Source organism: Pongo abelii, chromosome 5 (assembly GCF_028885655.2).
Source record: "Pongo abelii isolate AG06213 chromosome 5, NHGRI_mPonAbe1-v2.0_pri, whole genome shotgun sequence".
Classification (NCBI taxonomy): domain Eukaryota; kingdom Metazoa; phylum Chordata; class Mammalia; order Primates; family Hominidae; genus Pongo; species Pongo abelii.
In genome coordinates, this window is record NC_071990.2 from 33,512,360 (window position 1) to 33,531,463 (window position 19,104).

A 19,104-nucleotide genomic window follows, 5' to 3' on the forward strand; every position below is an offset into this window, starting at 1 on the left:
TGTGGTACACAAGCCATACTCTCATAAATCCAGCCAGGTCGCGCTTAAACAGTTTCCGGAAGCACGTCTCCTAGATCGCACCGCCTCTTCCTCCTGGAAGCTATATAATGATATCGCGTCACTTCCGCTCTCTCTTCCACAGGAGGCCTACACGCCGCCGCTCGTGCTGCCGCCATGGTAAGACTGGAATCCGTGCCGTGATCCAGCGACATCGCAACTCGGGCAAGGAAAGCCGGCTGTCAGGGTTCTGGAAACGTCCTGTCCTGAGGGCCTGCGACTTTCTTTATGGAGCCTTGGATCGCGTGCCTGGAAAGGGACTCCAAAGATTTCCAATTCCGGAGAGCGGGCCCGAGGAAGGGTCACTGCTCGGGCGCAAGGAAGCTGCCTAAGGCTCGGGCGTATATGGGGAACTCTGGCTTCCGCCACGCACTTTTGGGAATGGGCAGGAGACCTGCTTCCTCTCTCCAGAGGTTGCATTTTCCCAAGCTTGAACGCTTCATGTGCCTACTCTGCAGGACTGAGGAGTTTGTGGTGTGAAAACCTAAGGGGTGGGGGGCGGGTGTCTTGCCACTTGTGTGACAGGCTTAACCTTTTTGTATGAAGTTCGTTTGCCTTATCAACCTTACTGTTTGATAGTTTACTGTGTCTGATTTCTTCCCCCGTACTTTTTCAACTAGTCTCTAGTGATCCCTGAAAAGTTCCAGCATATTTTGCGAGTACTCAACACCAACATCGATGGGCGGCGGAAAATAGCCTTTGCCATCACTGCCATTAAGGTAAGTGAAGTAGGGTAAGGAATAGGGAATGTAAATGAGAATTGGGTTGTGAAGACATAAGCAAAAATGAAGCAAGGTTGGGGAGACTTGAGTCTCATCCAGATCACCTTGACTGCTGGATTAAGAAAAGAAAGTGGTTTAGGGAGAGACTGACCCCTTTAGCATTTACCACAGAAAATAAGTGATTAAAGCCAAGAGAGTGGTCTAAGGTCAAGCCAAAACATTTCACTCGGGGAAGTGGGGAGGAGGTATGGTTGCTCACCCGAATTCGCTAAGATTTTCCTGAACCATGAGCTTGTGAGATTCCTTCTAGATTCGGTTTCTTTACCTATCCCACCATGATAACAGCAACCCTTCCTGCGAAATTTATATTCCCTGAGAATTGGAGGATTATTGGGCATCTTGAGGGATAAGTAGAAATACCAACAGATAAAAAGTGTGAAGAAGCCTGTAGATGGAGGGTGGAAGAAGTCTGAGCGGGACATTTACTCAGATGCCATAATTGACACTCCTTTCCTGTCGAAGTGTGAAGGAGTACATCCATCTCTCTTTGGCTTTTAAGAATCGAATCAATGAATGCAAGAATATTATTTCACTTGAGTATTTCTCTCCACAAACCTAATGAACTCTTGGCTTTCTAGGTACATAACGTTCTTTTTTTTTTTCCTTAAGTCAGAATGTGTAGTTAGTTGTGGAAATAGCCTACCAGTATGTGTCCATGGGTGCAGGGCTAGGCCCGTCTTCTCGGCTTCTGTTGCATGGTAGGTACTTAGGCGACGTTAGGGAATGGATAGTAGTAGGGATACCGTTGGCTCTGTTGAGGAGTTTGTAGAGGGAAATTTCTTCTATTGGGTGCTCTGTGAAACTAATAAGGCAGTGTGAAATACTGTACTTATTTCAGAGACTGGCTGTGAGGCTTAAGTAGAGGTACAGCATTCAGAAGTGTGATAGAGAATAACCTTCATGGATGTATCTAACTAAAAATTAGAAATCTTATTTCATCTGTATCTCTTCCCACACCCATTTTGAAATAAGTCTTTTCACTTGTAAACATATAATTAAATTTGAGGCTTAGTGCAGTGGCTCACTGAAGTGGGCGGAACCCCTAAGGTCAGGAGTTCGAGACCAGCCTGGCCAACATGGTGAAACCTTGTCATTTAATTAATAAATAAATTTGAAAGACCCTGCCCTCTTCTGAATCAACCTAAAAATTTCCCTTGGTCATGTTTGTTTATTTATTCTGAGACAGAGTCTTGCCCCGTCACCCAGGCCGGAGAGCAATGGTGCAATCTCATTTCACTGCCACCTCAGCCTCCCAAGTAGCTGAGATTACAGGCACACGCCCAGCTAATTTTTGTATTTTTAGAAGAGATGGGGTTTCATCATGTTGGTCAGACTGGTCTTAAACTTCTGACTTCAGGTGATCCACCCACCGCAGCCTCCCAAAGTGCTGGGATTATAGGCGTGAGCCACTGCGCCCAGCCACATTTATTTTTTGAGACTGTCGCCCAGGCTGGAGTGGCGGAATCACTGTTCACTGCAGCCTCGACCTCCAGGGCTCAAGTCAATCCTCCTGCCTCAACTTTCCAAGTAGTTGGGGCTACAGGTGTGCACCACCACGTCTGGCTAATCTGGATCTTGCTGTGTTGTCCAGGCTGGTCTTGAACTCCTGGGCTCAGTGATCCTCCAGCCTCAGCCTCCTAAAGTGCTGGAATTGCAGGCATACAGGCATGAGCCACGGTGAAGCCAACCCTTGATCTCTTTCTTGCAGATAGGAACTGCCATTTGTTTTAGTTTCCTGGAGCCTTCTGTAACAAGTTCATATAAACTAAGCAGAAAATTACTCTTGGCGCTGGAGGCACTTAAGAGTCCTACCTTGCCTCTTCCTGTCTTCTGGTGGTTGTCAGTAATCCTTAGTGTTCTTGGCTTGTAGCTGCATTACTCCAATCTGTTGCTGTCATCTCATGGTCCTCTTCATGTCTCTCTTATGATTTGTCATTGGATCTAGAGCCCACCCTAATTAAATATAACGTCATTTTACCTAATTATTTCCGTGAAGACCTTATTTCCAAATAGGGCCACATTCTGAGGTTCTAGTTGGACAAAATGAGGGGCAGGGCTCACTATTCAGTTCATCCTTCAATCTCCAAATCACTTTGGTTCATGAGTTTAGATGGCATGGGTGCTAGTGCTGGTGTTGATGTGATGCTACCAATGTAAGCATTAATTTATTTTTATAATAACTTGGGCGGTCAGTTCTGGGCACTGACAAAATTGAGTTTGTGATCTTGGAATACTTTGATTATAGGGATACGGTGATTTGCCTAAATAATTGTGACCCTTAGAGATTCCGAGGAACTGACAGCCCAGTACCTTAATCAAAGCCTGTAACTCATAAGACCCTGGTTTACTGCATCAGCTTGGAGAGGCAGGCCCCTTGTTCTCCTAAATGCAAGAATCAGAAGGCACTTAGTGACAACTACATATGCTGAGCAACGTGGGGAAAAAAAAAAAGATACTGCCTGCTTTCAAAGGGTTGTCTGTAATACTAAATTCTGTGTTCATGATTCAGTCGTGCCCCTGAACAAAGTTAGTTTTTTCTTTTTTTTTGAGACTGGGTCTCACTGTTGCCCAGGTTAGAGTGTGGTCACGCGATCTCGGCTTGCTGCAACCTCCACCTCCCAGGTTCAAGCTATTCTGCCGCAGCCTCCCAAGTTGGGAGGGATTATAGGCGCCTGCCACCATGCTCAGCTACTTTTCTTGTATTTTTAGTAGAGACGGGGTTTCACCATGTTGGCCAGGCTGGTTTCGAACTCCTGCCCTCAATGTCATCCGCCCACCTGGGCCTCCCAAAGTGCTGGGATTACAGGCGTGAGCCACTGCACCCGGCCCAAAGTTAACCTTCTGTCGAATGGTTTATATCTGGAAAGGTGGGTGAGGAAAGGGTGACTTAGGGGATTGCAAAATAGATTATTGCAGATCCTACCTTTGTGAGCTTTTTGGATAATGAGGCTATAAAGGAATTTAAAAATTAGATTCAACCCTAATTCCGAAACCCCTCACTTCATTCAGGGTGTGGGCCGAAGATATGCTCATGTGGTGTTGAGGAAAGCAGACATTGACCTCACCAAGAGGGCGGGAGAACTCACTGAGGATGAGGTGAGGACAAGGAAGGGGGCTGGGGGTGGGGTCAGCCTCAGAAAGGGGGCCATCTAGATCTGACCTTGTCCTGCCTGCCAGGTGGAACGTGTGATCACCATTATGCAGAATCCACGCCAGTACAAGATCCCAGACTGGTTCTTGAACAGACAGAAGGATGTAAAGGATGGAAAATACAGCCAGGTGTGTACTGAAATGAGGGCAGGATTAGAGGAAGGGTGGAGGGTCCTAACAGAATTGGGCATAGGAGGTCAGGGGATAAAACATCCCTTGCCCTCTCCTCTGAATCCAGGTCCTAGCCAATGGTCTGGACAACAAGCTCCGTGAAGACCTGGAGCGACTGAAGAAGATTCGGGCCCACAGAGGGCTGCGTCACTTCTGGGGGTGAGTGGGGGTCTGATCTCCCTGCCTACCTCGACTCACAGCATTCCTCCTACTCGCTCTTCCTTTTCCCCGACCTTTTGTTTGTGCTGTGTATGACCTATGACCCTTCTCTTTTTACCTGCAGCCTTCGTGTCCGAGGCCAGCACACCAAGACCACTGGCCGCCGTGGCCGCACCGTGGGTGTGTCCAAGAAGAAATAAGTCTGTAGGCCTTGTCTGTTAATAAATAGTTTATATACCTATGGCTTCCTGTCCTTTCTGTCCATTCTAATAGGGAATGTTAAAGTGCTGGGTCCTTTTTCCATTTAGAGCTGCCCTACTCAGTTGACCACACAGTGCTATTAGTTTTAGCAGTGGTGATGCTGCAGACCCCCCAGTCTCCTTATATGTAGCTAGTGATGTCCCTCTCTGTAAAGAGAAATGTGAGGGGAAAACAGTTCCCAGCCTTGAGGGGCTGACCCAGACCAGTTTAGAGACCAACACCCTGGGGTGGTGTGCAGCATGATTGTGGAGTGGGTAGCTGAGCCTAGCCAGTTGCGGTTCAGGTGAGTTTGCAGGTCTTGGTCACTCTGGGTTGTTTGTTTTGTTTTGTTTTTAAAAGGGTCATCTAGTCATAAGAGAAAATCCTTCGGGCTGTGACCGAAGCAACAAAGGCAAAAACGCGGACGTTGGTTATGAAGGGTGTGGTCTCCCTGGTGGAGTACGTGGGTGGGTTGGGATGGGGAGCGGCTGGACAGACCGGTCTCACTCCGTTTGGTGCCACTCCACCCGCCCGGGTTTCCGCGCCCTGCCGCGCTGCTCCGACGCCGCTTCCGGCGGGGATGGGAGCGCGCAACGCGGAAGCGGGCGGCAGACCGGCCGCCGGGGCGAGGCGGGGGAGGGGCCGTGAGTGCCGCAGTCGGCCAGCCATGGAGCGGAGCTTGCTGGCGGCGAGGCCGCGGCGACAAGGTAGCCACCCCCGCAGCATGCCTCGACCGCGGTCCGCAGCTGCACCGCCTCTCCCCGCCCCCCAGGGTGCGCTGGTCCCGGTCGCGCGCTCCGTTCTCCGCATCCCGGGCGTGGTCGGTTAAGTCCTCGGCCGTGACCCAGGCCCGGGGAGCTAGTCTCCGCCCTTCGCTCTTACGGATCCCCTCGGAGTACGCCGCACCATGCAGCTCAGGCTCTTCCGGCGCCTCCTTCTCGCCGCTCTGCTGCTGGTGATCGTCTGGACCCTCTTCGGGCCTTCGGGGTTGGGGGAGGAGCTGCTGAGCCTCTCACTAGCCTCCCTGCTTCCAGCCCCCGCCTCACCGGGGCCGCCCCTGGCCCTGCCCCGTCTCTTGATCCCCAACCAGGAAGCTTGCAGTGGTCCCGGGGCCCCTCCCTTCCTGCTCATCCTGGTGTGCACGGCTCCGGAGAACCTGAACCAGAGAAACGCCATTCGGGCCTCGTGGGGCGGGCTGCGCGAGGCCCGGGGGCTCAGGGTACAGACGCTATTCCTGCTGGGAGAGCCGAATGCACAGCACCCCGTGTGGGGCTCTCAGGGGAGTGACCTGGCCTCGGAGTCAGCAGCCCAGGGGGATATCTTACAGGCCGCCTTCCAGGACTCCTACCGCAACCTCACACTAAAGACCCTCAGCGGGCTGAACTGGGCTGAGAAACACTGCCCCATGGCCCGATACGTCCTCAAGACGGACGATGATGTGTATGTCAACGTCCCTGAACTGGTATCAGAGCTGGTCTTGCGAGGGGGCCGTTGGGAGCAATGGGAGAGAAGCACGGAACCCCAGAGAGAGGCTGAGCAGGAAGGAGGCCAGGTTTTGCACAGCGAGGAAGTGCCTCTTCTGTACCTGGGCCGGGTGCACTGGCGCGTGAACCCCTCTCGGACACCAGGAGGCAGGCACCGCGTATCAGAGGAGCAGTGGCCTCACACCTGGGGCCCCTTTCCACCCTATGCCTCAGGCACAGGGTATGTGCTATCAGCGTCTGCTGTGCAGCTCATTCTCAAGGTGGCCAGCCGGGCACCCCCTCTCCCATTAGAGGATGTCTTTGTGGGGGTAAGTGCCCGACGAGGAGGCCTCGCCCCAACACAGTGTGTCAAGCTGGCTGGTGCCACCCACTACCCGCTAGACCGGTGCTGCTATGGGAAATTCCTGCTGACGTCCCACAGGCTGGATCCGTGGAAGATGCAGGAAGCCTGGAAGCTGGTGGGTGGCTCTGACGGGGAAAGGACTGCGCCCTTTTGCTCCTGGTTCCAGGGAGTCCTGGGCATCCTGCGGTGTCGAGCAATAGCCTGGCTTCAGAGCTGAGAGTGCCTGGGGCCACAGGAAAGGCAGGAACAGGACCTTCTCTCTCCCAGGCCCAACGCAGGGACCCTCACTGGCTGCAGCTGATCTGTTTCCTTATACCAGATCTTCAGTCTCACTAAAGACAGGGATATGGGAGACACCCAGGGGCCTGGCCCGCCAGCCCGAAAGATGGTCATCGGGAAGAGAAAAAGAAAAAAATGCTGCAGTTGTTCTCTCAAGCTAGGGCAGAAGAGGGGTGTCAAGCGCCTCAATAAACTTGTCTCCACTTCTTCGAGTGCAGTGTGGTCTTCACCAGGACCCCCAGAACACCACAAACCTGGAGAGCCCAGAGGCTGCCAGACCCTGCTGCATGGGAAGGACATCTCCAGGGACATGGGAGAGAGGACAGCCTCTCTGAGGACGAAGGCCCCTAAAAGGCAAAGCTAAGGCCACAGCAGCCACAAGGTACGGGGGTGGGGGCAGAGGCAGGACACGGACCCCTCCGATCCTAGAATGGCCTCATGCTTGGCAAGGGGGAGGGGAACAGGTCCACAAGATGATCCAGACACATTATCCAAAAAATCGCTTTCCTCTTTAATACCAACCCACCCCAAGAGACGGCTGTCCACCCCCAGTTGGGGAAGGGGCCACACTGCCCCCACCTCCTTGTTCCAGGGAACACTCATTTCCCTACAGGTGATCTTGGGGAGAGACTGTTCCCAGGCAACCCTGGAGTCTGGCTCAGTGCACAAATCTGTCCAGGGCAGATGGCCGGGCCCCCGTGGGCTTGGCCTTCGCTTCCTTCGCTTCCTTATGATGCTGCTGCTGAAGGCTCTGTCGGACCTTGTCCTGGGGACCAGAGAGGGGGAGGACACAGGCACAGAGTGAGAAGTGGCAGGCTGACAAGGGCAGAGGCACAAGCAGGAGGGTGCAGCCTGGGAAGGCCCATTTACCCTGTGTTCCTCATCCATGACCTTCCTCTTCCTCTTCACCAGGCTTGCCGTGGAGCTGCGGCCCTTCTGCTTTGGCTTTGGCTGGAAGGGAGCCTTAGCCTGCGGGTCATAGCCCTGAGGGAGGGGACAGGAGTGAAATCTGTTACAGCCTCGGAGTCAGGGAACTGGCAGCACCCACCTGCTGGCCGCACTTCTGGGGACAAGCCATGGTGGGGAGAGGATGTGGGGGAGAAGACGGGCCTGGGCATTCAGGGGCCTGCTCCATACCAGCCTCTCTATCTGCTCCTTCTTTCCCTGCTCCAGGGAGATGACATCCACCTCGGCCAGGGCTCGTGGGTCCAGACAAATAAGCTCTGCAGGTACCTGGGGGTGTCACAGAGGGACAGGACTCAGCAAGGAGCCACAGGAGGGCAGCACCAAAAAGAGAAGCCAGGGAGGCTGCTGAACCCCTCTACCCAAGACCCCCAGCATGAGACATCAGGAGAGCTTTCTCTACCTCCAACCCCAAACCACATGCACACCTTCCCCAGCAGCAGGGGCCTCACTCTCTCCAGCAGGGGAACCTCACCTCCAACAGGGGCAATCTCACCCTCTCCAGCAGCGGGGAACCTGACCCTCTCCAGCAGGGGGAAACCTGACCCTCTCCAGGAGAGGGAATCTCACCCTCTCCAGCAGAGGGAAACCTGACCCTCTCCAGCAGGGGGAATCTCACCCTCTCCAGCAGAGGGAAACCTGACCCTGTCCAGGAGAGGGGAATCTCACCCTCTCCAGGAAGAGGGAACCTTACCTTCTCCAGCATGGGGGAGCCTGACCTTCTCCAGGAAGGAGGAACCTCACCCTCTCCAGGAGGGGGGAACCTGGCCCTTTCCAGCAGTGGGGGGAATCTCACCCTCTCCAGCAGGGGAGCCTCACCTTCTCTAGCAGGGCCTTCACCTCCCACTCCTGGCGCTGCTTCCGGCTTCTGTATGGATTACTCTCCAGGCCATCGAAGTTGGGCTCACCGGCCCCTGAAGGGAGGGAGGGAGAAGCATGGAGCCATAAGGAAGAACCTCAGTCCAACAGCTCCAGCCCAACTAAGCCCCCAGTTCCTGGATGTCTCCGGCCCAAACTTCCACCCAGAGTTCATTCACTTCAAGCCCCATCCCCTGGCCCACTCACCAGGGACCAGCATGCTGGTGATGCCCCCAGTGTGCCCCACCCCCAGCACATCTTCAAAGGGGCAGAACTGAAGGCCATGCACAGGGCCTGAGAGCCGGTGGGTGAGGTAGGGCTGTTCAAGGGAGGGTGGGCTGGCCTTGCCCTGCCCTGCCCAGATGTTGACAACGTCACCCATTCCCGCCACCAGCAGTCCCCTCTGGGAGAAGGCCAGGTGCCCTGCTCCATGGGGCAGGGTCCGAGTGCTCAGAGGCTGGTACGTCCCTCGCAAGTCAAAGATTTTCAGCTGGTGGTCTAGGCCAGAGGTGGCCATGTACCTGGTGAGAGAAGAGGGATCAATTAATATGTCAGTAAATGGGTTTACCAAGCAAGCTGTGGCCAAGTCCAGGCATCAAGTCTGGCTGGGGAGAAAAAGATTAATAGTAATAACCACTGCCATCACCCTGAACACTCCGCAGGCATCCTCTCAGTTAAGCTGCACACAACTCTTACTATTTTTATTTCCCTTTAAGAGGTGAGGAAACTGAAGCTCAGGGAAAGGAAAGCTAGGTCAGTGAATGGTCAGGCCTGTCTCTTTAGCATCTGCCTCTAACCTGCGAATACCACACAGCCCTCTCAAGACACAGGCGTCAAAACGAACACCCACACTACAGGCTGCACCTAAGTGTGATGTGCCCCTGTACACACATGCAGCACACAGCCCAGCAAGGGGAAGGAGCATCTGCAGTGGTCAGAAAGGCTCCATGGGAAAGGTGGGATTTGAGCCATTCTAGATAATTCTCAAAAAAGTACAGGAAGCAGATACACAGCAGGTTCAAATGCATTAACACCAGAGTGTGGAGACTGAGAGGGAAGCAGAGGTTTGTTAGCAGGATTGGTGGGAAACATGGTCAGGAAAATCAGGAGCAGACAATTTGTGAGGTTTCTTTAAAGTCAGACTGAGGACCCACAGCTCATGATCCCAACATTGCTCTCTGGCAGTGACAAATCACAAAGTGAAGGCTCCAAGGACTTGAGAAGACCTACTCAGGAAGTGGTGAAGTAACGCACTGGAGGCCCTTGCCCTGCCCCTCTGTGTCCTTTCCCTGGAAGGAAGGAGGGAAGGTTGGTGACCAAATCCTCTCCAGGAATCATGCACTGCATAAGTTGTTTACTTTCAGAAGTTGGAGTTTTTCTTTTTTTGAGACAGGGTCTCACTCTGTTGCCCAAGCTGGAGTGCAGTGGCATGACCCTGGCTCACTGCAGCCTCTGCCTCCCTGGTTCAAGTGATTCTCGCGCCTCAGCCTCCCAAGTAGCTGGGATTACAGGCATGCGCCACCACCGCTAATTTTTAGTAGAGCCGGGGTTTCGCCATGTTGACCACGCTGGTCTTGAACTCCTGGCCTCAAATGACCTGCCCACCTCGGCCTCCCAGAGTGCTGGGATTACAGGTGAGGTTGGAGTTTCTATGTTCAAGTTGTTCCTTAGAGAGGGAAACTGAAGGGGGACCAGCCAGGTAGGGGATGTATGTTTGCCAAGAGGCCAAGGACTCTTTTTTGCCTTGGCTGTGAACCCAGGAGAAGGGAGCTAAAGAGTTCTTATGAGCAGAGACTTGCACAGTGATGGAGCCCAAGAGAGGCCCAGCTGGATACTTCCGACAAGATAATCAGTGCCCTGACTTTACCAAAGAGAAAGGCCATCAGTGCAAACCAGGAATTACTGAGCGCTCCTGGAACACAGAGTCACATCCTTTGGTGAACTAACAACTCAAGGATGCATGCTGGCTCTTCTCCCCTCCACACACCCATCTATGGGACCCCTGGGTAAAGACCAGCCCAGTGCCAGAAAGGAGTCTACTGTACTACTAAACTTGCAAGCAGCAGTTTGGCTTTGAGAAGTCAACCCACTCCAGTCATAATACAAGCTACCAGAACACCTCTTAAGAAAGATGGTCAGCTTCATCACTGGAGCCCCCGTGGCCTGACAAGCTCCTGAGGAGGACCAAAGAAAAGCAGAGATGGGCTGAAGGTCACAAGGACCAGAGCTGTTCAGCATCAAGGTGTTGATTAAACTTCAGGCCTCAGTGAACTAGTGATTAAGCCCTAAGCACAGGAGTGGCTGACCCAGGTAGCCCACGGAGAGCAAGCTACAGCTTTGGCCCAGTGGCCCAGAGAGGGCAGAAACCAAGGGCAGAACCAAATCACTTGTTCACAAAGATACAATTACAAAGGCCGGACACGGTGGCTCATGCCTATAATCTCAGCACTTTGGGAGGACAGGTGGGCGGATCACAAGGTCAGGAGTTCACCAGCCTGGCCAACATGGTGAAATTCCATCTCTACTAAAAATACAAAAATTAGCCGGGTGTGGTGGCGCACACCTGTAGTCCCAGCTTCTCAGGAGGCTGAGGCAGGAGAATCGCTTGAACCCAGGAGGCGGAGGTTGCAGTGAGCTGAGACCACACCATTGCACTCCAGCCTGGGTGACAGAGTGAGACTCCGTCTCAAAAAAAAAAAAAAGATACAATTATGGAAAAGCAAGGAGGGGGTGGTGGGGGGGGTGGTCCCAGCATCCTGGAGACTTTGAATAAGCTGGTGGCCAAGCTGGGTGTGGTGGCTCATACCTGTAATGCCAGTACTTTGGGAGGCTGAGGTGGGAGGACCGCTTGAGCCCAGGAGTTCAAGACAGAGACCAGCCTGGGCTACATGGTGAAACCCTATCTCTACAAAAAATAGAAGAATTATCCAGGTGTGGTGTTGTGTGCCTGAGTCAAATTCTGGGTGACAGGAAAATTCTGGGAGATGACAGCAGGTCAAGAGAAACTTTAGGAGGCGGTGACCTATCCAGTGATGGACACATTGAGTCTGGGATGACAGAGGACAACTGCGTAGAAACTAATGGCATCACCTGGGCCAGGCGTGGTGGCTCATGCCTGTAATCCCAGCGCTTTCGGAGGCCAAGGTGGGCGGATCACCTGAGGTCAGGAGTTTGAGACCAGCCAAGCCAACATGGCAAAACCCCATCTCTACTAAAAATACAAAAATTAGCTGCGTGCAGTGGCACGCACTTGTAGTCCCAGCTACTCGGAGGCTGAGACAGAAGAATCACTTGAGCCTAGGAGGCGGAGGTTGTAATGAACCGAGATCGCACCACTGCACTCCAGCCTGGGTGACAGATCAAGACTCTGTCTTGGAAAATAGTAATAAAATAAATAAATGCATCACCTGGCCAGTCATTCTCAAAAACCATAGCCATGGCCAGGTGCAGTGGCTCATGCCTGTAATCCCAACACTTGCACTTTGGGAGGCCGAAGCAGGTGGATCATGATGTCAGGAGTTCAAGACCAGCCTGGCCAAGACGGTGAAACCCCATCTCTACTAAACATTAAAAAATTAACCAGGCGTGGTTCGTGGGCGCCTGTAATCCCAGCTACTCAGGAGGCTGAGGCAGGAGAATCGCTTGAACCCCAGGGGGCAGCGGTTGTGGTGAGCTGAGATTGTGCCACTGCGCTCCAGCCTGGGTGACAGATCAAGACTCCGTCTCAAAAAAAAAAAACATAGCCACAAGTTTTTATACCTAAAGGATAACTGGAGCACCACACCAGGGCAGGCTCAACGATTCATCCTTTTATCTCCAGAACCTCAGAGCAGAGCCCCGCCCACAGCAGGTGCCCAGTGAATACCTGACGACAAAAGGAATCAGAGGAAAATACAAATCAGACAGAAAAGCTGTGGAAAATGCAGATACTCCCTCAGGAACAGCAGAAATCCAAAGCAGACACCACCTCCACCCCTCACATCAGCCAGACCTGGAGAGAACGATCATCTTGAATGACAATGATGAACACAGCACTCCCTATTTTGCTAAGCGCTGTGCTAAACTATATGCCTTAACTCATCTTAATGTCTACAACAGCTTTTATGAGGGCTTTAAACCAGGGCTTGGTAAACTACTGCCCATGGGCCAAACCTGGCCCATCATCTAGTTCTGTATAGCCCACAAGCCAAGAATGGTTTTTACATTTTTAAGTGGTTGAAAAAAAATCAAAAGAATATTTTGAGACTGTGAAAACTGTATGAAATTCAAATTCCAATATCCACGAATAAAGTTTTATTGGAACGTGGCCACACTCACTATTTACTTACACTGTGGCTGCTTTTGCTCTACAACACACAGCCGAGTGGTCATGACAGAGACTACAGCATCCTGATTTGCACTGCTGCTTTGTACACTACAAGTCACAGTGACACAGTTGTAAGTGCTTCACAGCATTTCAAGTACCTCACATATCACCCATCATTACCTAACTGTGTGAAAAGGTGTTTTCAAAGATGAAATACTTGCAATCTCTACAGATCAGCATGAACATGAATATCTACAGTCAAATTTGACCATTTGGAACACTAACTTTGTACATCAATTAGGCAAAATGTTAACCTCAAAAAGAGAAATTCAGTTCTTCCCATTAGTAGATCTGTATTACACAAATATCATATTTGATTATTATTATTTTTTTTTTCTGAGACAGGGTCTCACTGTGTTGCCCATGCTAGAGTGCAGTGGCATGATCACAGCTCACTGCAGCCTTAACCTCCTGGGCTGAGGTGATCCTCCCACCTCAGCCTCCTGAGTAGCTGGGACTACAGGCATGCACCACCACACCAGCTAATTTCTCTATCTTTTGTAGAGACAAGAGTTTTGCCATGTCACACAGGCTTGTTTCGAACTTCTGGGCTCAAGTGATCTGCCCACCTCAGCCTACCAAGGTGTTAAGATTACAGGCATGAGCCGCTGTGTCCAGTCTCATATTATGTTTTGTTTTGTTTTTTTGAGACGGAGTTTTGCTCTTGTTGCCCAGGTTGGAGTGCAATGGCGCAATCTCAGCTCACTGCAACCTCTGTCTCCCAGGTTCAAGCAATTCTCCTGCCTCAGCCTCCCAAGTTGCCGGGATTACAGGCCCCCGCCACAACACCCGGCTAATTTTGTGGATTTTTAGTAGAGACAGGGTTTCGCCATGTTGGCCAGGCTGGTCTCGAACTCCTGACCTCAGGTGATCCACCCGCCTTGGCCTCCAAAGTGCTGGGATTACAGGTGTGAGTCACCGCACCTGGCCATGTTACGTTCAATTTTATAACTTAAAAATGTGTGGGCCAGGTGCAGTGGCTCATGCCTGTAATCCCAACACTTTGGGAGGCCGAGGCGGGCAGATCACCTGAGGTCAGGAGTTCAAGACCAGCCTGGCCAACATAGTAAAACCCCGTCTCTACAAAAAAATACAAAATTAGCTGGGCATGATGGCAGGTGCCTGTAATCCCAGCTACTTGGGAGACTGAGGCAGAAGAATCGCTTGAATCCGGGAGGCGGAGGTTGCAGTGAGCCGAGATCACGCCACTGCACTCCAGCCTGGGAGACAGAGCAAGACTATGTCTCTCTCAAAAGATTAAAAAAAAAAAAAAAAAAAAAAAGGTCAGGCACAGTGGCTCACGCCTATAATCCCAGCACTTTGGGAGGCTGAGGCGGGCAGATCACTTGAGGTCAGGAGTTTGAGACCAGCCTGACCAACATGGTGAAACCCTGTCTCTACTAAAAATACAAAAATTAGCCAGGCGTTGTAGTAGGCGCCTGTAGTCCCAGATACTCGGGAGGCCAAGGCAGGAGAATCACTTGAACCTGAAAGGTGGAGGCTGCAGTGAGCTGAGATTGCGCCATTGCACTCCAGCCTGGGCGTCAGAGCCAGACTCCATCTCAAAAAAAAAAGTTGTAATAATTTGTTTTCTCTTGGTATTTAAATACCTACACGGTACCCTTTGATTTTACCTCTTATCAGCAAATCATAAAATATTTACTATCTGACTCTTTACAGAAAAAGTTTGTGGACCCTTAAAATGGACACTCATATTTCCATTTTCGGGGTGAGGAAATTGTGGCACACAGAGGTTATGAAATATGCCCATACTTGCAAGGCCCATCAGTGGTAACACTGGGATTTAAACCTGGGCATCCTGGCTTTAGACTCTGTGCTCCTAAAGCACACTGCCTTCCACACCTTTCTGCCCACCTATGACTCCTAACACCTCATCCCACCAGTGACTTACGTGCCTGTAGAATCTACTGCCACAGCCCGGACGCCACCACGATGACAGAGGATCTTTGCCAGTGGCTCCTTCATAGCTGGACTCCATAAAGACACAGTACCTGGAAGAGAAGAAGAACCAAAGTTGCTAATACACACCTAAGCCTGAGGTTACTAAACATGGGAAAGATGGGAACTCAAGACCAAGATATAACAAAAAAAGGGAAATAAAAGGGTAACTTTAAGGGACTCATGAAGTACAAATATAGAAGAAAAGCAAGTCAGGATGGTCAGAGAGTCAAAACTAAGCCAGGTACTGACCATTGCTGTGTCCGAGATGGATGACGGCATTGTAAGGGTTCTGACTCATAACACTAAGCCGCCCAGCTCGAGCATTCAGAGCTGCCACAATCTTCCCCACTGACACATCCAGGTAGGTTAGAAAGCCTGTTTCTGACTGAGAGAGAAAGACAGAGAGAATGACCCAGTCCTGATTGCCCTCTGTATTCCCTCTGCTGGGGTCCTAAAGGAGAGGTGGTCATCCCAAGGGCTTCCATCCAGTTCCTGAGCTCCACGGCCACTCACAGCTGTAGCCAGGAGGAAGTGGAAGGGCAGGAACTCAAGCCGTGTTACTCGGTCACAGCGGCGGATACAGTGGAGCTCAATGCCCTGATTGTCATAGATGTGGAGCCAGCGGTTCTGAGCAACAGCAAGCAGTGCCTCAGAATGGAGAAACCTGGGGGGAGAGGAAGAGTGGTTCAGTTGGGAAATGAGGTCACAGGCTATCATTCAATCAGGAATGGACTATCTCACCCCAACTGACCGCTGACAGTGAGGCCACTGACCGGATGTCCTGCACCGCCTCCATGACGTTGATCTCGCACATAAGCTTCTTTGTTACCCAATCAAGGGCAGCCACATGACCTCGGCGCCCTCCAAAAGCCAGGTGTCTGTTGGAGGTGAGGGGCAGGCAGGGTGTTAAGGCAGGGGACCACCGACTCAGACAACTTGAGGTCTGCCCCATGCCAGCCCCATCTCTCCAGGTGGGCAGACACATGTTGCTGTAGGTGCTCACCCTCACACCCAAGCAAATTGAAGGACCCTCCCCTCATCAGCAACCCAAACATACACTGGGAATGGCTGAAGTGGTTAAGGAAACACATCTTAGTTCAAGAGTCACTAGAATTCAACCTTACCTTCCAGTTCGAGAGTAGTTTAGTCTGTAGGGTCCAAACTGCCGCAGATTCAAGTCAAAGTGCTGGGAAAGAGAAGAGTGAAAAAAAAAAAAAAATGAGTGCCCTGCAGTAACGCCTTCTTCTAGCCCCCATTCCTCTATTGTCCCGCACCACCAATCAATCCCTTGGCTCCTTTACCTCCTCAGGCTCACCTTGGCTGCACTTGCAATGTCCACAGCCTCCACAATGTCAGCCTGGCATATCTTTGCTGTGTCTTCCCCATCCTCCCCTTCCAGAAACCTGAAAGCAAGGGTTAGGATGGCAGTAAAGCTTCCCAATATGAAGCAAGTATACCAACATAAAAACGAGAAAAGACAGTCCCATAAGGCAGGGAATGGGGGTCCAGATTAGGGCCCACTCACCCAGGTTCTTCAGCAAGCAGCAGCTCAGAACGAGCAGCTTTGATACTCGTTTCCTCTTCCTCAGCTTCAGCCACCTCAAGTCGGCTTCGAGTTTTGGCTTTAGAATGTGGTAGCTATAACATTGTTGGTGGGGAGGAGTGGCAGAAGAAGCACAGGATAAGTGGGGTCACAGGAGAGCTACCTGTCCCAGCCTCCATTCAACTCACCCAGACACTCCCTGCCTCCAACACTTCCCAACTCTCCGGTTGGACCTCACCTTTCGGGATTTGTCAATGCGACAGAACTTCTGGACCACCTCCACAGGGACGGGGGCGGGGCCTGGGAATGGATCTTGGGCCTAGGGGAAAGGAGGACGCAATTAGCAGACAGCCTTGGATTGACCCCAACCCTGTCACTCTCAAGGCACGAGGCGGCCTGCCTCGCCACCCATCAAGTCCCACGCTCACCCCGGACAAGCTCCGCTGGGACTCTGGGTTCTTCCATTCTCGGAGTTTCTTCGGGACCTGAGGCTTCTTAGAGATCCGAGACTTCTTTAAGATGTGAGCATTTTTTGGTCTCTGAGGACGGAGCTCCCGATTCTTCTTGTTACGAGGAGGCCCTGGAGAGGCTCCGGCTGTGGTCGGAACGGCCTCTTCCTCCCAGTATCGCCGCAGTTTCTACAGGCACATCAGGAACTCTGATACTCCGCATTCACGCCCTGCCCCCCGACCCCACAGCTAAAAACTTCCTTTCCCACCCAGGGAGGCCTCTACCTTTCTCTTGGTCTGAAGTTTGTCTTTCTTGGGTGGGACATCCTTGCCCGGCTTGGGGGCTGTCTCCATCTCGCCCACCCGAACGGCGATCCACGTGCAAAACTCCCCTCAGCTGCCACACGGTCGGCTTGAAAACTCCCGGAAGCCTTCTGTCCTTCATCCAATCAGCAGCGTACCAGGCCTGAAGCTCTCTAGGTGCCATCTTGAGTAAGGGCACGCTCTCCTTAGAGGGGTGGAACAGTTTTTGGCTCCTTCTCGCGAGCGGCAGCTTATGCAAGAGTGACTTAAAAAAGACAGGCAGGCCCGGGGCCAGGGGCTAAGTAGCGGTGCGGTTTCTTTTTCCGGATTAGTTTCCCCATCTTGCCTAAAAATGTCCGAGTCTAATCTTTTTAGCAGAACTCCACTCGCTAAACATGTCAGAACTACACTTCCCATCAAGGGTCAGAAAGAAACTTCCGGCACAGTCTTTTCCCAGCATTCCCTGTTTACTTCCGGGTTTATTACTACTGAAGGAAGAACGTGAGTAGGTTAGGATTTCGGTTGAGAGGCTTGGGGTCTTGGCGTTTCGCCCACCATCTCCTGAAGACAGGTTGGAGTCGATATCTGGGACGGGGGGGAGGTTGCGGTGCCCCTCAGGGCTACGTCTCAAGAGTGCTATCATTTCCGCAGGCCAGATCAGAAAAGGGAGCTCAGGTACCTTCCAGAGAGTGAGACCCAGCGCCCTTGTCTCGCACCCCGTAGGCTTTCATCCCCGCCATGGCGGAGCTGATCCAGAAGAAGCTGCAGGGAGAAGTGGAGAAATATCAACAGCTACAGAAGGGTAAGGGAACAGGGTCGGTATGGCCTCGCCCAATGCACTCACAACCCAAAGCCATTACCGAGATAAGGTTTGTTGCCCCATCTGGGCCCTCGCGTGCAGAGACTTTACCGCCTCAGTACTCTTCCCTATCACTCACCCGCTGCCCCCATCCTTTTCTGCTTCCTCAGATCCATATCCACCTGACTAGGATTGTGGGGATAGGTGGCACATTTGATGTTTCTAATCTTGCCTCTCATCCACAGACTTAAGTAAATCCATGTCGGGGAGGCAGAAACTTGAAGCACAACTAACAGAAAATAATATCGTGAAAGAGGTGAGGGACTGGGATTTGTGGGGCGAGGAGGGACCTGTACTAGCCATGGTTCTGATCACATATGTCCCATCCCTCCATCAGGAACTGGCCCTGCTGGATGGGTCCAACGTGGTCTTTAAACTTCTGGGTCCGGTACTAGTCAAACAGGAGCTGGGGGAGGCTCGGGCCACAGTAGGGAAGAGGCTGGACTATATCACAGCTGAAATGTGAGTTTTTATTCCACCACCGTGTGCTGCAAGTGAATCATTGGAGTAGAGGTGTTGAACCATTGCAGAACAGCTCTCCATAGTGGCCCCTAGTCCTCCAGTTCCTCCAACCCTTTCCTTCCCTTTTAACCCCCCTTCTTCTCCCTCCCCTAGATCTCGAGTTTTCCACCTATCTCTTGCGTTTAGCACCCTCCATAGTTAAGTCCTACTGATTTCTCCCTTTCTGCTTGTCTCCCTTGTCTCTCCTTAGTAAGCGATACGAATCCCAGCTCCGGGATCTTGAGCGGCAGTCAGAGCAACAGAGGGAGACCCTTGCTCAGCTGCAGCAGGAGTTCCAGCGGGCCCAGGCAGCAAAGGCAGGGGCTCCTGACAAGGCCTGACCCCATGGTCGGGGGTGGGGAGGGGAGGGGAGGGGAGGGAATGAGGCAGCTCTAGGATCTATACTGTAGCTAATAAAATGTAAAAACACCTGGCTCTGTTTCCTGACCAGGCACTTCTGTCATATCCCCACAGCCCCTTCCACCTTAACACACACCACCTGTATTACTCCCTGAGGTTCAAACTCTTGCACTTGGAATCTCTTTTTGTGGCACAGTGTTCTTTCTTGAAAGTGAAATCCTAAATGTCTTCAAACCTACTTCTTGCCTGTATATACAAACCTTAACTCTCCCTCA

The 19,104-nt window shown here is 52.0% G+C and overlaps 4 protein-coding genes across 9 annotated transcripts; 3 read left to right on the top strand and 1 right to left on the bottom strand.

Annotated features, from left to right (window-relative positions):
- On the top strand, nt 1-4,560 carry RPS18 (ribosomal protein S18). The gene is made up of 6 exons (XM_002809152.4): nt 1-177; nt 678-776; nt 3,849-3,935; nt 4,017-4,118; nt 4,228-4,319; nt 4,444-4,560. Exons 1-6 carry the CDS (start codon nt 175-177, stop codon nt 4,517-4,519), a joined length of 459 nt encoding a protein of 152 aa, XP_002809198.1. The 5' UTR covers nt 1-174; the 3' UTR covers nt 4,520-4,560.
- On the top strand, nt 4,540-6,872 carry B3GALT4 (beta-1,3-galactosyltransferase 4). Its single transcript, XM_009240211.3, has one exon. It carries the CDS (start codon nt 5,467-5,469, stop codon nt 6,601-6,603), a length of 1,137 nt encoding a protein of 378 aa, XP_009238486.1. The 5' UTR covers nt 4,540-5,466; the 3' UTR covers nt 6,604-6,872.
- A 283-nt stretch (nt 6,873-7,155) lies between these two features.
- On the bottom strand, nt 7,156-17,528 carry WDR46 (WD repeat domain 46). 2 transcript variants are annotated; one of them, XM_002809149.6, is made up of 15 exons: nt 17,092-17,528; nt 16,786-16,995; nt 16,596-16,676; nt 16,340-16,452; nt 16,130-16,217; nt 15,939-16,000; nt 15,588-15,692; nt 15,328-15,478; nt 15,064-15,199; nt 14,765-14,864; nt 8,694-9,007; nt 8,448-8,542; nt 7,803-7,898; nt 7,536-7,649; nt 7,156-7,431 (listed from the first exon to the last, which is right to left on the bottom strand). In XM_002809149.6, the coding sequence occupies exons 1-15, from the start codon at nt 17,158-17,160 to the stop codon at nt 7,324-7,326; spliced, it is 1,842 nt and encodes a 613-aa protein (XP_002809195.2). In that variant the 5' UTR covers nt 17,161-17,528; the 3' UTR covers nt 7,156-7,323. The 2 variants fall into 2 exon arrangements, with proteins under 2 accessions (XP_002809195.2, XP_054413360.2); XM_054557385.2 differs by lacking the exon at nt 8,694-9,007 and having other exon boundaries at nt 14,769-14,864; nt 17,092-17,522.
- A 13-nt stretch (nt 17,529-17,541) lies between these two features.
- On the top strand, nt 17,542-18,903 carry PFDN6 (prefoldin subunit 6). Of its 5 annotated transcripts, none has more exons than XM_009240352.4 (5): nt 17,542-17,680; nt 17,761-17,911; nt 18,154-18,224; nt 18,306-18,430; nt 18,681-18,903. In XM_009240352.4, the coding sequence occupies exons 2-5, from the start codon at nt 17,848-17,850 to the stop codon at nt 18,808-18,810; spliced, it is 390 nt and encodes a 129-aa protein (XP_009238627.1). In that variant the 5' UTR covers nt 17,542-17,680; nt 17,761-17,847; the 3' UTR covers nt 18,811-18,903. The 5 variants fall into 5 exon arrangements, with proteins under 5 accessions (XP_009238627.1, XP_024104138.1, XP_009238664.1 ...); XM_024248370.3 differs by having other exon boundaries at nt 17,584-17,610; nt 17,833-17,911; XM_009240389.4 differs by having other exon boundaries at nt 17,586-17,610.
- Nucleotides 18,904-19,104: the final 201 nt, after the last annotated feature.

Excerpts from the sequence above, each read along its gene's own strand:
- RPS18 (XM_002809152.4), top strand. Across the intron at positions 3,936-4,016 it reads GAGAACTCACTGAGGATGAG|GTGGAACGTGTGATCACCAT; the intron begins GTGAGGACAAGG and ends CCTGCCTGCCAG. Across the intron at positions 4,320-4,443 it reads GGGCTGCGTCACTTCTGGGG|CCTTCGTGTCCGAGGCCAGC; the intron begins GTGAGTGGGGGT and ends TTTTACCTGCAG.
- B3GALT4 (XM_009240211.3), top strand. The coding sequence starts at position 5,467 with ATGCAGCTCAGGCTCTTCCGGCGCCTCCTTCTCGCCGCTCTGCTGCTG.
- WDR46 (XM_002809149.6), bottom strand. The coding sequence starts at position 17,160 with ATGGAGACAGCCCCCAAGCCGGGCAAGGATGTCCCACCCAAGAAAGAC. Across the intron at positions 16,453-16,595 it reads GCATTGACAAATCCCGAAAG|CTACCACATTCTAAAGCCAA; the intron begins GTGAGGTCCAAC and ends ACAATGTTATAG. Across the intron at positions 7,650-7,802 it reads AGGAGCAGATAGAGAGGCTG|GGCTATGACCCGCAGGCTAA; the intron begins GTATGGAGCAGG and ends CCCCTCCCTCAG.
- PFDN6 (XM_009240352.4), top strand. The coding sequence starts at position 17,848 with ATGGCGGAGCTGATCCAGAAGAAGCTGCAGGGAGAAGTGGAGAAATAT. Across the intron at positions 17,912-18,153 it reads ATATCAACAGCTACAGAAGG|ACTTAAGTAAATCCATGTCG; the intron begins GTAAGGGAACAG and ends TCTCATCCACAG. Across the intron at positions 18,431-18,680 it reads GACTATATCACAGCTGAAAT|TAAGCGATACGAATCCCAGC; the intron begins GTGAGTTTTTAT and ends GTCTCTCCTTAG.